This window comes from Haliotis cracherodii, unplaced genomic scaffold (genome assembly GCF_022045235.1).
Source record: "Haliotis cracherodii isolate W230 unplaced genomic scaffold, xgHalCrac1.p SCAF_22, whole genome shotgun sequence".
Lineage (NCBI taxonomy): Eukaryota > Metazoa > Mollusca > Gastropoda > Lepetellida > Haliotidae > Haliotis > Haliotis cracherodii.
Window position 1 is genome coordinate 3,708,187 of NW_027266278.1, and position 14,897 is coordinate 3,723,083.

The window sequence follows — 14,897 nt, forward strand, 5'->3', positions numbered from 1 at the left end:
GGCAAACACATCAGGAGGGTTGCAACGAGGTCACAGGTCAGGCGTGCACTCGTCAGTTGTCTAATACGGTCAAGAGTAAGATCTTCCGGAAGACCACTGCACTGGAGGTATGTGGATTATTGAGGAGGTACTACGTGTTTGGAACTGGGAGTTGAACACTAAGCACTTTTAGAGAAGAGCTCACAATAAAACGTTATGGACTCGCGGACGGACTTGTGTTTTCATTTCAAGACGTACATTTATCAGGTTGAACTTCCTAACTGTAACAATAACTGAACTTTACGCCTTTTATACACATTTGTGATGGGGCGACAATGCGACAACGAGACATATTTTGACCTTGAAAATGTCGCGTTACGGCATCGTCGCCCTTTTGTAAAATAAAGAAAAGGATTATCAAAGAGCGACAATGCGAACACGCGACGATGCGACAAATGGCCAATTGTCGCGCTTTTGTTAATTTTGACACGTTTTGCTTGTTTTTGTAAAGGCGTCAATGCGACAATGCGACAACGAGACAATGTCCCTTCCATAGTAATCCGTGCAAATAAAACTGAGTAATGAAATAGAAGTCTGACATGCCAGTTAAAAGATAGAGTGTTGCAGCTTCTGATTTCATAGATCTTCAAGAAGGGTTATCAATAATGGGATGGGTGATGAGTTCAACTGCATACGCTGTGATTAACAATAATGCTCCGAGTCAATACATTTTGTCAAATGTATGACATGTATTACGTGAATGAACATATTGTTTATACTCGTCCATGTTTTTGACGGACAAAATAATTTACATGCTCGGTAAAACTGAGGACGGGCATCATTGTGTGTTTCCGTGCTTTGTTCAGGTGAACAATTGACTTGTCCTTGCATGTTTTGTGACGGGTGCCACTTGTGTGGCAGGATACGCTCACCTTTTCCCGAACACCCATTGGATGACCTGAACCACTTCGGATTTTTATCCCACATCAGTCTGATACACCATGATATAACTGAAATACTGAAATACTGTACAGTTGAAAATGATGTTTAATGCGATTACCGTAGTGTGTTACTGCAACTGTTCATATTTTGTGCAGTGATGTTATGTAATATGTAAAAGAAAGCATATTCAATTATCCAACTGATTTGAATAGAATATACTTGCGTCAGTGTATTTTATTAACGCCCCAAATCGTAATTTAAACACATAAAATAACAGATCACGCATGGTCCCTTGACTTACTACTAGATTTAATGGGCCACCCCGGAATAAAATAGTTCCCCCCAAAGCGAGGAACATATGTTTTAGTAGGTTTACAAGAAATATATTCCAAACAATATCCTCATTAGATGAGAAGATCTTTTGCAGAATTACCTCAGTAAGTCAATTACAATGACAGAGCGTCGTAATACATTTACATCAAGTACAATACGTCAAAATGGCCGACACAATAAACGGGACGGGAGATATTTTCGAAGTTGTTAATTAACCTGTGGCTATTTCAAGCCTTTGGCATCACTGATCAATTGGCCGATCATTGAAAGGTGATTGTGAAGATGTGTCAAATAGATACTAAGGTAAATTCATAGATTTCTGTAAATTGTCACTGCGACAGTTTGGATTTATTTTCGTGTTTTTTCTCTCTGGGATGGGTTGCAGCGAGGGTATCCTTAAATGGGCTTGCAACCACGCTTCTGTTTGAATTCGTACCAGGGAATTCCAAGGATTTTCCCCAGGAATGTTGAAGTAGTCAGTGTTTACGCCTTTTCAAGAATACAGTCACGTGAAGAACGTCATGTGACCGACCTCGCGTCCAAGTCGTATATCTTGTAAACTTCACATTAAAAAATTAGTTATTGTTATAACCAAATGAAACACAACCCATTATCCGATAGGGGTAACTGTACATAGCCGTTACCACAATAAACTTAGTAACATTGTTGGGTTTGACTTCTTGGCGCGTGTCTGAATTCCATTAACATGTAACATATCCTAAAACTAGCTTATCAGCAAATCTCGCTGCACTGCGCGCGACAGATACTAGAGCAAGGTATGCCAGAAATACGAAACCTAAGGCTTCCGAAAGGAAGCCTTGGACATCACGTGCGTCGGGGGACCAGCGCCATCTGATTGGCCGTTAACAGTTGTACAAGGCGGAGCAAAAAGCATCGTTTTTCCGTCCATTTTACGCTTGAAAAACTCGACCCTTTTCTGGACACTTTCTAGACGCTGACCAATCAATCAATTTTAATGAATTTTTAGTCGTTTTTCCGTCCAATGACCATATACGGGAAAAAACGACGTTTTCGTGTTTGCAGTGTGACGTCTGCCCTCACCCCCACTCCTCACCAACTGCCAACCCATCCCTACCCCATTGTACAGTCCAACTCACCGTCATACCATCCTCCAGTGAGGTCCTCCCCATTATCTCCCTTGTCTCCTAACGCCGAGTCCCCCTCCCTCTGTACAGTCCAACTCACCGTCATACCATCCTTCAGTCAGGTTATCCACGTTATCTCCCTTGTCTACCTAACGCCGAGTCCCCCTCCCTCTGTACAGTCCAACTCACCGTCATACCATCCTCCAGTGAGGTCCTCCCCATTATCTCCCTTGTCTCCTAACGCCGAGTCCCCCTCCCTCTGTACAGTGGTACTCACCGTCATACCATCCTCCAGTGAGGTCCTCCCCGTTAGCCCCCTTGTCCCCGAGGGCGGAGTCCCCTCTCCAGGGGATCCTGTTGGACGCTGGGAGTTTCCCGGATCTCTGAGCCTCGTAGAACAGGATCGACTTGTACAAGACGTCGTCATAGTTATATTTGGTGCCGTCGGCTGCAGTAACATACAGAAGCCGTGCAGTGTTAATTCATCACGCCTATCATTAAGTCTCCACGAAGCACACGTGTCATATACATTTCATATGTTGGACGCAATTTGGCAGCATCGTCGGCATAATGTTTAATTACGTCACAGTACATCAATCTTGATGTAGTGTTGACACTGTTCGAGATAGTTATTTCTTTACGCTATTTCTTCCCTTCAGGGGGCACGGGTGGCCCAGTCGTCTAAGGCGCCGCGATTCGCTGTGCAGAGTTGCGTCCCTTGGGCACGCCAGAAACCTATGATTGTGGTTTCGAATCCCGGTTCGCCCCAATTATGCTTCTAGGTTTGTCAGCACCATACCTGTGCTCGTGGGTTTCACTTGAAGTGGTAAACGTCTGATACCTGCATCACTTCGAGCTTTCCTCCCACATTAAGCTGACACGCCGCGATGTAAGTGGAATACTGTTAAAAGCGGCGTTAAACCCAACTCACTCACTCACTCTTCCCTGCACACAGCATTGCGTCTACATTACAGTACGTTATATAAAACATTATTATACATTATGCCCGAAGGCATCATGGTGTATCACACTATTTCTGACCCTCGTGTACTTATGCCTATAAACTGCATGTACTCATACGACCCTCCAGTCACATCAACTGTGACATTTAATACGATGTTGGGCAGGGTCATTTGAGATTGTAAGAAGACGTCCTTTAGGGTGTCTCACAGTTCGGCAGTTGGGCAACGTATGGCAACAACAAGTACCATCTTTGAACGTCTTTTTATATGAATCGTCGACTTGGCATATGTTTGATCAACTGACCAACGGAGGTGGTCTCCAGGTAACGCGGTGGTGCTGCCTATACTAAGCACTCACTGTTCCTTCTCTTGGCGACGCCGTTCTTGTCTACCCCCATGTTGAAGAACGTGGCCGAGCCGGAGACCTTGTCGGAGCCCTGGTGGTTCCCGAAGAAGCGGAGTTTGAGCGTTGTCCCCTTGTCGTAGAACTCGCTGTCCATCATATTGATGAGGACCCACGTCTTCCCGTCAGCTGACTGTTTGAAGACTCGAGCATGTTGGAGCTGGAGCAGAGAGGTGAGGTAAAATGGGGTGAGGTGAGGTGAGGTGAGGTGAAATGGGGTTTAACGTCGCGTCCTAGATTACTGCACTTGTATCGCGACGTGCATGCACGTGTGGGTGGGTGGGTGCTTGTGCTAGTCCCGACTAATGCCAATTTATAGTGCTAGCTCACTGAGATACCATGCCGCAGTGTAAAATGAATACCCCCCTCAGACACAGTATACTGACTCCGAGCCGACCAGTCCTTGTTTTAGCCCCTTAATGCCGAGCGCCAGACAGGGTGACAACAAGAACCATATTTTAACGTCTTTTGGTATGACTCGGCCAGGGATGTAAAAACTAGATAGAACCAGTCCTTGTTTGAGCCCTTAAATATCGAGCGAAAGGCAGGGTAACAACAAGTATATTGTAACGTCTTGGAGCACAGATCGACAGTCGGAACAACGGGAAGTTTCGATCAATAAACTATAGAATATATCGACAAATGCATTGGGTATTAACAACAAATGAATCCTGCTTTTTATTGTGCTCTGGGTGGCCTTGTGGTTTAGGCGATCGCCCTTCATTCAAAAGCCGGTTCGACTCCTCATAGAACATGATGTGAAGCTAAAAATTGTTTTTCCTGCATCATGATTTCGTTGAAATTGTCATAAAATCATATGCACATTTTGTTTTGTTCTGGAGAGATATTACACCGTTTTCAGCACTCTTGCCAATGACCATATAATCGACGTACAGATGTAGGGTGGCAAAACATTTAGATCGCTGGATATCAAGTTAGTCCTTCTGACGTGCGGCACCAAGAAGGGTTTAGTGGTTGTATCCATGAAGGAATTAAACACTGTCCTGTAATTGATGAGCGAACACTCTCACCACTAGGCTACACAACCATCCAGCAGATATTTCTAGATCGGAGAATGTTTGTTGTATTCCCGCTAGCCTTAAATAGTGACCACGAAGACATGATATACATTTTAACATTTCAAATTATTACCAAAAACTGGCTCCTACAGGAGATATCGCTTGGGTGATTGTAGATATCGTAATGAAACTGCATCACAATGCTTTGCAGACCATTGTGACGTCATTGTTACCATGACGTCAAAATCAAATGACATCACAAATGGTTCTGCTACGGAAAATGTTAGCAGTACTTTTTTACACTTACGACACTTAAGATTATTGTCTACTAAATGAAAAATAATGTTGGATGATGAATAAAAGTTACATCAAATATATCAACACTCGTTGATAAAAGTGGAAAAAAAAACATGTAACAGTTGATTTATATCAAAAGACACGAGGGTGAGATTTTCTATATAATATTATCATGTAAATACATTACCATAGTGTGAAAAATATTATGATAGACACAGACAGGGAGAAGTCAATGGGACTATTTTGATATGATCAACAAAGGCGCCGCAGCATTTGGTCATATGTTTCAAATGAATGATAAAGTGATATGTCTTGCCTTTACGGATTGCGATGAGATCGATACATCGATATTAGGATCAATTTGAGAAGATAGAAATCAATGGAAACGTGATGACACGGCCATACAATGTTTTGCAATGCTTGATATATTTGTTTATTCATGAGATTCGAACTACCTATGAAGATGCGGGTTAAAGAAAAGGTCTTCAGCAACCCATGCTTGTCGTAAAAGGATTCCAGTGACGGATTTACAAAGTTTTTAGGATCAATGTATCGATATCTTAAATCATTAAAAGCACGACATACAAGTGCAAAATTTAATTTTCCACGAGACGAATATTTAATCGAAGACAATATCTACACAAGCGACATTCTGGATCGATGCCTTTGCGTCTGCCCATTTCGATCATCAACTGATGACAGCCACATCTAATTCTTGACAGGGCTTGTTTCTATAGTGTAGAGTCGTAGAGTCGACTAAGTGTAAGATATACTTCGGTCTGTAAAACTGATTTGTAGGTTGAATATGCCATTAGCTTTGGATTTGATGATATTGATGAATGCCATCGTTGGGTGTTGTAATCAGATACAGTTGCTTAAACTGAGACATAAAAAGATAAACATTTCCAACATCTTGCATAATCCAGGTGTAGCTAAATTAAGAAGCGACTATGCTTGCCGTAAGAGGCGACTAACGGGATCGGGTTGTCAGGCTCGCTGACTTGGTTGATGCATGTTCTCGTATCTCAATTGCGTACATCGATAATCATGATGTCAAATACAAGACTGTCTGGTCCAGACTCGATTATTTTCACACAGCCGTCATATAGCTGGCTTATTGCTGAGTGCGGCGTTGAACAGCAAATAAGATACGAACTAGGTGGAATAACCAGCTTACGTCCAGCTTGGTGATTGGTTGGTTGAACGTGACGACGGCCTCCCACCCCTCCACATCCTGGGTCAGGGGGAAGTCAAACTCGGCCTCGAACCTGTTCCCCCAGTCATTGGCTACCTTCATGTCGGCCTTGATGGCCTCTCCCCCTGCCGGGGCAGTCACTGAAACAAAGAGTGAGTAAGCGAGTGAGTGCGTGCGTGCGTGCGTGCGTGCGTGCGTGCGTGCGTTCGTGCGTGCGTGCGTGCGTGCGTGGATTTTGAGTGAGTGGATGAATGAGTTGGTGGGTGGGAGGATAGGTGGGTGAGTAAGTGGCCGAGTGATCGAGTTAGTTAGTGAGAATCACACATATCACACATTGTACCCATGTGTGGAATCGAAGTCGGATCTGTGGAGAGGCGAGCCAACGCGTTATCCAATAGACTTCCTAACCGCCCAAGGAAAAACAGACTGACAGATGTTCTAAAAGCTAAATATTGTATATTCGCCGGTGTGAGTTGAGGATCACTGTGAATACTTTTCAACTGTATCGCGCATGTCAGCTAAATGTTGGCAGGAAAGTCCGCAGTGACGTAGGTAGTAGACGTTCATCACGGTATTGAACGCCGCGACAGTGACGTGTGTGGAAGACGTTCACCACGGTGTTGAAAGCCGCCGCACTGACGTGGATGGAAGACGTTCACCACGGTGTTGAAAACCGCGGCAGTGACGTGGATGGAAGACGTTCACCACAGTGTTGAAAGCCGTCACAGTGACGTGGTTAACTGAACTTTTTACTCTGTCTTCGAATGTTAGAACCCATGAAAACGAAGTATAAACGTTTGAACAATGGTTTACGATAACTATTGTACACTGAAAGGAGAGGAGATTAAAATATTTATGTTGTCGATGAAGACTCTCACCTGATGGTAAACATGAAAACACAAGCAGAACTTGAGTGTTCGTATACCTTCGGGACCCTGGCAATTGCATTAGGGTAATTTGAACCTGTTGGTATATGAATGCATTTCAGTAATGACAATGACTCAGACATTAGGGAGATTACAGCTTGAAAGTGTCGTATTGCATTCAGGGTAAAATGAAAGTCCTTTAGTTCAACAGGTGTATTACATAACCTTCTGTTATATAAGTAGCAATATTTTATCTGAATATAAAACTACAGTTGTCCTTTCAAATAGTCCTACATTAATGTCATACATTCTACTATTACAGCCAAATATCTATGTTTCACGAATAACTGTCCAGTGCACATTGTGACCGACACACTGAAGGTCCACGAATAGCCTTTCACAGTATATGGTGACCAGCACACGGGGCTGTTAACTTGTCACTGAAGGTCTGCGAAGTGCATTTCAGTGTGCAGAGCGACGAGAACACGGGGCTGTTAACTTGTCACTGAAGGTCCACGAATAGCCTTTCACTGTATATAGCGACCAGAACACGGGGCTGTTAACTTGTCATTGAAGGTCCACGAATAGCCTTTCACTGTATATGGTGACCAGCACACGGGACTGTCAACTTGTCACTGAAGGTCTGCGAATAGCCTTTCTGTGTACATAGCGACCAGAACACATGGCTGTCAACTTGCCACTGAAGGTCCGAGAAAAGCCTTTCAGTGTACATAGCGACCAGAACACATGGCTGTCAACTTGTCACTGAAGGTCCGAGAAAAGCCTTTCAGTGTACATAGCGACCAGAACACATGGCTGTCAACTTGTCACTGAAGGTCCGAGAAAAGCTTTTCTGTGTACATAGCGACCAGAACACGGGGCTGTCAACTTGTCACTCAAGGTCCGCGAATTACCTTTCATTGTATATAGCGACCAGAACACGGGGCTGTCAACTTGTCACTCAAGGTCTGCGAAGAGCATTTCAGTGTACAAAGCGACGAGAACACGGGGCTGTTAACTTGTCACGGAAAGTCCACGAATAGCCATTTCCATCACCATTATCACAAGAGTTCTGCTAAAAGTGCACTGCAGGATTCTGACTATGTGATAAGCATGTTTTTATGAATCACTATCATATAGTGAAGATAGCAGGTGTTCGCGAAAATGTGATCTAATATCCTGCTTCAACCGTCACATGGTCATTTGTTCACCTGACAAAAGACACGGAAGCTACGATGCAAGTAAACAAACAAGGATTGAATTAGGTATCATTTTTGTCATAGAATTGCAATGCCTACCTATGTTAAAGCCTTCCTGGATTGTTTGTGTGGTACCTTCAGTTGTAGGGGGAGTTCGGGTGCCAGCTGCAATGAAAAAAACACATAACCTTTTAAGTGAGTGAGTGAGTTGGGTTTAACGCCGCTTTTAACATTACTCCAGTTATATCACGGCGTGTCAGCTTAATGTGGGAGGAAAGCCCGAAGTGATGCAGGTCTAAGACGTTTACCACTTCGGTGAAACCCACGAGCACGGGTATGGTGCTGACAAACCTAGAAACATAATCGGGGCGAACCAGGATTCGAACCCACAATCATAGGTTTCTGGCGTGCCCAAGGGACGCAACTCTGCCCAGTGAATCGCGGCGCCTTAGACGACTGGGCCACCCGTGCCCCATAACCTGTTTAGTGTCACCCGTCGAGGGTTCGCTCCGGCAAATGCTTCTTCTCGATTGCCCCAACCCGCCTGAAAACCTGTGTAACACATTCACCAGGTTCAAACTCTTTCTTTACATTTTTGCAGTGCTAGCGGGTCCAAAGGACCCTTGTTACAGTTCGTCCTCAAACACTATATTCGGAGCTGTGTATACAGCGGAACTAATCCGGACGGTCCTGTGAAAACATCCGGATGAACGAGTGTCTCGAACCATGGGCACGAGGCTATAGCAATACGACCATATGCAAGCCTTCCAAGCAGGACATGCTTTCTGATTAATAGGGCAGGACTAACGTTCCTTCTCATAAAATTAAATCTAGTACTCCCTAACCATACCTCTCTGCTTGAAGATCTACCAAACCCTCAATATGTCACCTCAGTGGAACTTGTAATCAACATTGAGACTTCAAAAGTCTCTGTACAAATGAGCGAGCGAGAGAAGCGTTAAGATCAGCATGTCGGACTTCTCGAAAGCAAACGTAAACGGCCAATTCTGAATGTTATTAATATAGGCCGTGCTTTTATGGTTATCTATTTCATAAGATCCTGCCGTTTGTGTGCGCATCTACACCCAGGTTAGGTGAAATTGGGTTAAACGTCGCGTCCAAGATTATCGAACTTATATAGCGACGTGCATGCACGTGTGTGTGTGTGTGTGTGTGTGTGTGTGTGTGTGTGTGTGTGTGTGTGTGTGTGTGTGTGTGTGTGTGTGTGTGTGTGTGTGTGTGTGTGTGTGTGTGTGTGTGTGGCTGTTTGTACTAGTCCGGACTGATGCCGATTTATAGTGCTAGCTCACTGAGATACCATGCCGCAGTTTAACATGAATGCCCCACTCAGACACAGTATACTGACTCCGGGCCGACCAATCCTTGTTTTCGCCACTTAATGCCGAGCACCTGACAGGGTAACAAGAAGTACCATCTTTCAACGTCTTTTGGTATGACGCAGCCCGGGATCCAACCCCGGACCTTTTGCTCTCCGGGCGGACGCTCTATCTACCACTAGACCACGGAGGCGGTCTTCTACACCAAGAAGGGAGTACAACTGTCTTCTTTGTTAAATGAAGCTGCATGATTCAGAAAGTTGACATTTGACTCAAGGATGCAGACATATAGACTGGGATTGTAACTTCAGGGTTCTCCTGTGCGTCCTATGGAGGGCTTCTCAGATCTTCAAAGAAGTCTCGTAGTGGAATAACAGATCCGATGTTAATGAGTGAGTGACTACTGCTTACGCCGCTTTTAGCAATATTCCAGCAATATCACGGCGGGGGACACCAGAAACGTGCTCCACACAGTGTACCCATGTCAGTGACCGAACCCGGGTCTTCAGCGTGACGAGTGAATGCTTTAACCACTAGGCTACCCGACCGCCTCCCGATGTTAATAAGTTTGAAGAAGGTTTGACTGTAGGAACATCTCAACTCACTGTATCCAGGAGGGAATGTGACCGTGGTGGAGGGTGTGGTGGGCGTGGTCGTAGGTGGACTGGTAGGTATAGGCGTGGTGGGGTCGGGCATGTTCTCGATGACGACGTTGGCAGTAGGAGTGATGTCGCCGGTGCCGTGCCCAAGGAAGGTCACACAGAGTTTATCTCCGGGGTGTTCGGCCCCATTGAAGGGCTTGTTGACCAGGACGTATTCCCGGCCATCAGAGGTCTGGGACTCTATGTCCGCCAGCCAGATCTACAAGCAAATGAGAGTGAGTGAGCAAGTCGGATTTAACGCCGCTTTTAACAGTATTCGTGTTATATCGCGACGTACCTTTTGGATGTTGGTGTCTCATATTCGACGATTATGCATCGCTTTGATATTCAATTTCAACATTTAATCATACAAATGCAAGTGGGGTCATTTTTCAGCTTATTTTGAGTGAGTGAGTGGGTGAGTTGAATTTAACGCCGCTTTTAACAGTATTCCAGTTATATCACGGCGTGTCAACTTAATGTGGGAGGAAAGACCGAAGTGATGCAGGTCTCAGACGAGCACGGGTATGGTGCTGACAAACCTAGAAACATAATCGGGGCGAACCCACAATCATAGGTTTCTGGTGTGCATAAGGGACGCAACTCTGCGAATCGCGGCGCCTTAGACGACTGGGCCACCCGTGCCACCACAGGCAAATCAGAGTTCGTGATGCATAACTTGGTCAGGGAAAACAGGAGACAACTATCATTTTACCTGGTGTATTAGTTGAATTATTATAGTAAGGACATACAGTTAACACCACAGTAAGCAATATTCCAGTTCCACGTCTACTCTGAAATAACCATGTCTGAGTATGACAGATTATTCTCTAGCATGACTAGTGTATTCGTGGATGGATTGAGTGAAATCGTATTGGTATAATGGGGTTCAACATTGCATTCAAAATTATTCATGATAGCGACGTGCTCTATATGGACTTATTTCGGTTTCATAGTTCCAGTCCACGGAGATACCCATGGTGGCCCATGTGGACGTGTGACGAAGATCCATCAGAACTTATCTGTGCACCAGAAACCCAAGATCCTGGGTTCGAATCCTAGCTTCGCCCTAATAATTTTTCTAGGTTTGTCAGCTCCTGCCCAGCTCCTTGGATTAGCATCTAAGTCGGAAACGTTCCTACCACAGTGAGCTGTTCAAAACGACATTAAACCTCAATCACTCAAATACTATACCTCCAAGGATGTAGTAGGCTGGTCGAATTGTAAGTGTGCTTTCCAGGAAGTGACGTCAACGGTAAAAGGCATACAAAAGTTTCCCTGGAAACCTCCGCTCCAATGGTTGCCAATGGTTACAGGAACGGTCGAGGACAAGGAGGACCCAATGCAGGCCCCCAGTAAGAAGATGGCCAACATTCCGGACCGTTCGGTCTGAAAGAAACAAAGAGTGAGTGGCTCTTTGGAGCAAGTTTTATGAACATTCTAGCAATATCACACCAGGAATGTGATTGACAGATTATACCCATGTAAAGACTAGTATACGTGACATGACACGTACTTCAAGGGCATAATATAATTTTTCGAAAAACAGTTTGGCTCACTACGTATACCATCAATGATTATGAAGTGTGGGCGAAGCTTGATGTTATTGTTAAGAAAACAAAAGTGAACATGCCATCGGCTGACTTCCAACAAATATTTTGAATGTCATGAAACAATTTCAGATTCATTTCTAAATGGCGAAACTTCTAAGTAAAGGAGGACTGTTCTATACAGAATAAGGGCAGAGTTGGGTACTACGGTGGCTAAAGACTTGCTAATGTTCGCAGAGGGCCCTAACGTTTCAAAATGTGAACAAATATATGCGTACAAATATGGTCAATAAACTAGAGTTCCATGTACAAATTATTAACACGCATCAGAAAATGGACCATGTAATGATGAATATGAGAAGCTCTGCCCAAGTCATGTCTATGTCTGGACTACTACGAACCGTGATCATGAGGTCAGCCACGTGGTCCTGTCGGGTATGTTGTAAAATACAGGCACCTAATGTGAAATATAAAAAATACATAAAAAGATTAGCCGAGAGTGTTTCCTATCGTAAATATTAATGTATTATTTAAGCAGTTGTCGATCATAATGCATGTATTTTATTTCTAATGTATAATGTTTACGATACGGAGGCACGTTAGTGTAATAATCTGTTTGATATATGTTATTCATAAAATAATCCAGGTTTGAACATATTTTCATTCATTAACATAACTAACTCACTACTGTAAACTACGGTTATAACGAACGTAAAAGGGACCACAAATTTTAGTTCGCAAAAACCGTAGTTCTTTATAAGCATATATACAGAATATATTAGTATACACGAAACAGCCGGGGCTAAAATTAAGTTCGTTATATTGGTCAGTTCGTAATATGCGTGTTCGTTATAAACGTCGTTTACTGTATGCTGCCAATGAATTAGCAGCCATCTTCACATAAACATTAACGTGTCGATCGACGTCGCGAGGCAGAGAATCGATGTAAATAAATGCAGTTTATCGATTGGTACATGTATATCGATCCATCATCAACACCATAATCCATCATCTGATAAACATTATTATCATATTTGATACAGACACATAACTTTATCATCATAAACACATACCTACTTAAATTGGTTCATAATTTATCCATTCCATTATGATAAATAGCCAGGACCCATTTGCTACCAACGCTTCGTATCGGAATGAGTGAGTGAGTGAGTTGGGTTTAATGTCGCGTTTATCAGTATTCCAGTTATATCACGGCGTATCAGCTTGATGTGGGAGGAAAGCCCGAAGTGATGCAGGTCTAAGACGTTTACCACTTCGGTGAAACCCACGAGCAGGGGTATGGTGCTGACAAACCTAGAAACATAATCGGGGCGTATCGGGATTCGAACCCACAATCATAGGTTTCTGACGTGCCCAAGGGACGCAACACTGCACAGCGAATCGCGGCGTCTTAGACGACTGGGCCACCGTGCCCCCCGTATCGGAATGACGTCGCCATCTACATTCTATATTATCGCTGGCTTAGGATGAGTTCATGAGTGAAAGGTGATTGTTTGGGTGTTGTCAGCCTCTACTCATTGAAATAGCGCTAAAAACGAAGCAGTGTCGAATAGCCCCATGGTGTTAGCACAGTCGAATGAAGGTATAATACCCCTGTTAATCGAGGATGAATACCTGTGTCAATAATCAAAAACCCACTGTGGCGGTTTTTTAAAAGATACTTTTACTTTTTACTTTTATACGTCTATGGATCTGCTGACCTAAGGTAATGTCAGTGCTGAGTAATATTAAGTCTTGTTTGTTTGTTTGTTTGTTGTTTAAAGCCGCACTCAGCAATATTACAGTTATATCACGGCGGTCTGTAAATTATCAAGACTGAACCAGACAATTTCAGTGATAGATATCATGAACATCGATCATCGTAATTGGGATACGATGACATGCATTAACCAAGTCAACGAGCCTGACCACCCGATCCCATTAGGCGCCTTTTAGGACAAGACTGGTTAATATCAACTATCTTAGTACAATCTTGTTTGTTGCCGGCGGGATGGTTAATCCCCTATGAGATTCTTGTTAATGTTTACATCGATCCCTAACATGATTTAAAAAAAGAAAATGTGTAAAAAGGAAATCTAAAAGGATAACACTAATCTGTACAAGCAACGCACTGGTGTCCCTTTATTGTATTTTACATACATTATTGATTTAAACACATGTAATTGTTTTTTATATTGTTGGCATGATGTTGTTGTTGCATACACGAAGAACATATACATTAAGGGTACTCTCCTATCAACAAAGTGACAACTAACATGCTGAAAAACAATGTCGAATATGCCCATACAACATGGGACAACACTAACCAAACAGAGAAAGCAAATAATTTGATTATGGGATTTCTACACACATTTCTTTTTTTTTGTTTCTGATAATCGATAAAATTTCCGTTCAGTTTACGTCAATTGATGCTCCTTTTGAAAAGAAGAAAAAAAGTATACAAAACAGCTATCAATTGGACAATACAAATAGAATTTTGATACGATTTTGAAGACATGAAACTTTAATTGACAAGAACGTCTTCAATACAACTAGTAAGGAAGTTATTATCTATAAACGTGTCATCAAGTTCAGAGGGATTGATAATTAGAATTACGTACATCATGTACTACATGATATAAGTAATCATGAGTTGTAAATTCAATACAACATTAGTTGTCTTTTTACCCAGGTGAAAATGTTCGGTCTTACCTCTTTTTGCCAGGAAAATACAGTGTGCCCTCGGGACTACAGTCAGGAAACTGCTCCAGCTGTCCGCGTTCTCATGGGAGCGCTGTTTCAGTGTTATCGTAATCGTGTTAAAAATACACTCGTTTAGCCTTGTAAGTAAAGCCATGTGATTAAAGCATGATGTTCACAACGACATGTGAATGCTCTTCTAACCAATTATTATGCATATAGGTTTAACAATTCAGGTTTAAATCTAATTGAAATGTCTACAAACTACCTTAATAGCATAGACATTTGGTTCTTTCCTAATTTGGTCGTTCCAATTGTGAAAGCAATTTTCACTATGACCTTGGTCCACTTGCACAAAGCTATCTTGG

General features: G+C 43.1%; 1 protein-coding gene across 1 annotated transcript in view; it reads right to left on the reverse strand.

Annotated features, from left to right (window-relative positions):
• Positions 1-14,620, reverse strand: part of LOC139471285 (uncharacterized) — a 38,400-nt gene extending 23,780 nt beyond the window's left edge. The window contains exons 1-8 of the mRNA XM_071253585.1: positions 14,542-14,620; positions 12,231-12,286; positions 11,474-11,668; positions 10,244-10,499; positions 8,401-8,466; positions 6,219-6,376; positions 3,681-3,885; positions 2,638-2,808 (exon numbers count right to left, since the gene is read on the reverse strand). Of these exons, the coding sequence (XP_071109686.1) occupies positions 2,638-2,808; positions 3,681-3,885; positions 6,219-6,376; positions 8,401-8,466; positions 10,244-10,499; positions 11,474-11,668; positions 12,231-12,239 (1,060 nt within the window). The 5' untranslated portion in view covers positions 12,240-12,286; positions 14,542-14,620. The remainder of the gene's footprint in view (positions 1-2,637; positions 2,809-3,680; positions 3,886-6,218; positions 6,377-8,400; positions 8,467-10,243; positions 10,500-11,473; positions 11,669-12,230; positions 12,287-14,541) is intronic.
• Positions 14,621-14,897: the final 277 nt, after the last annotated feature.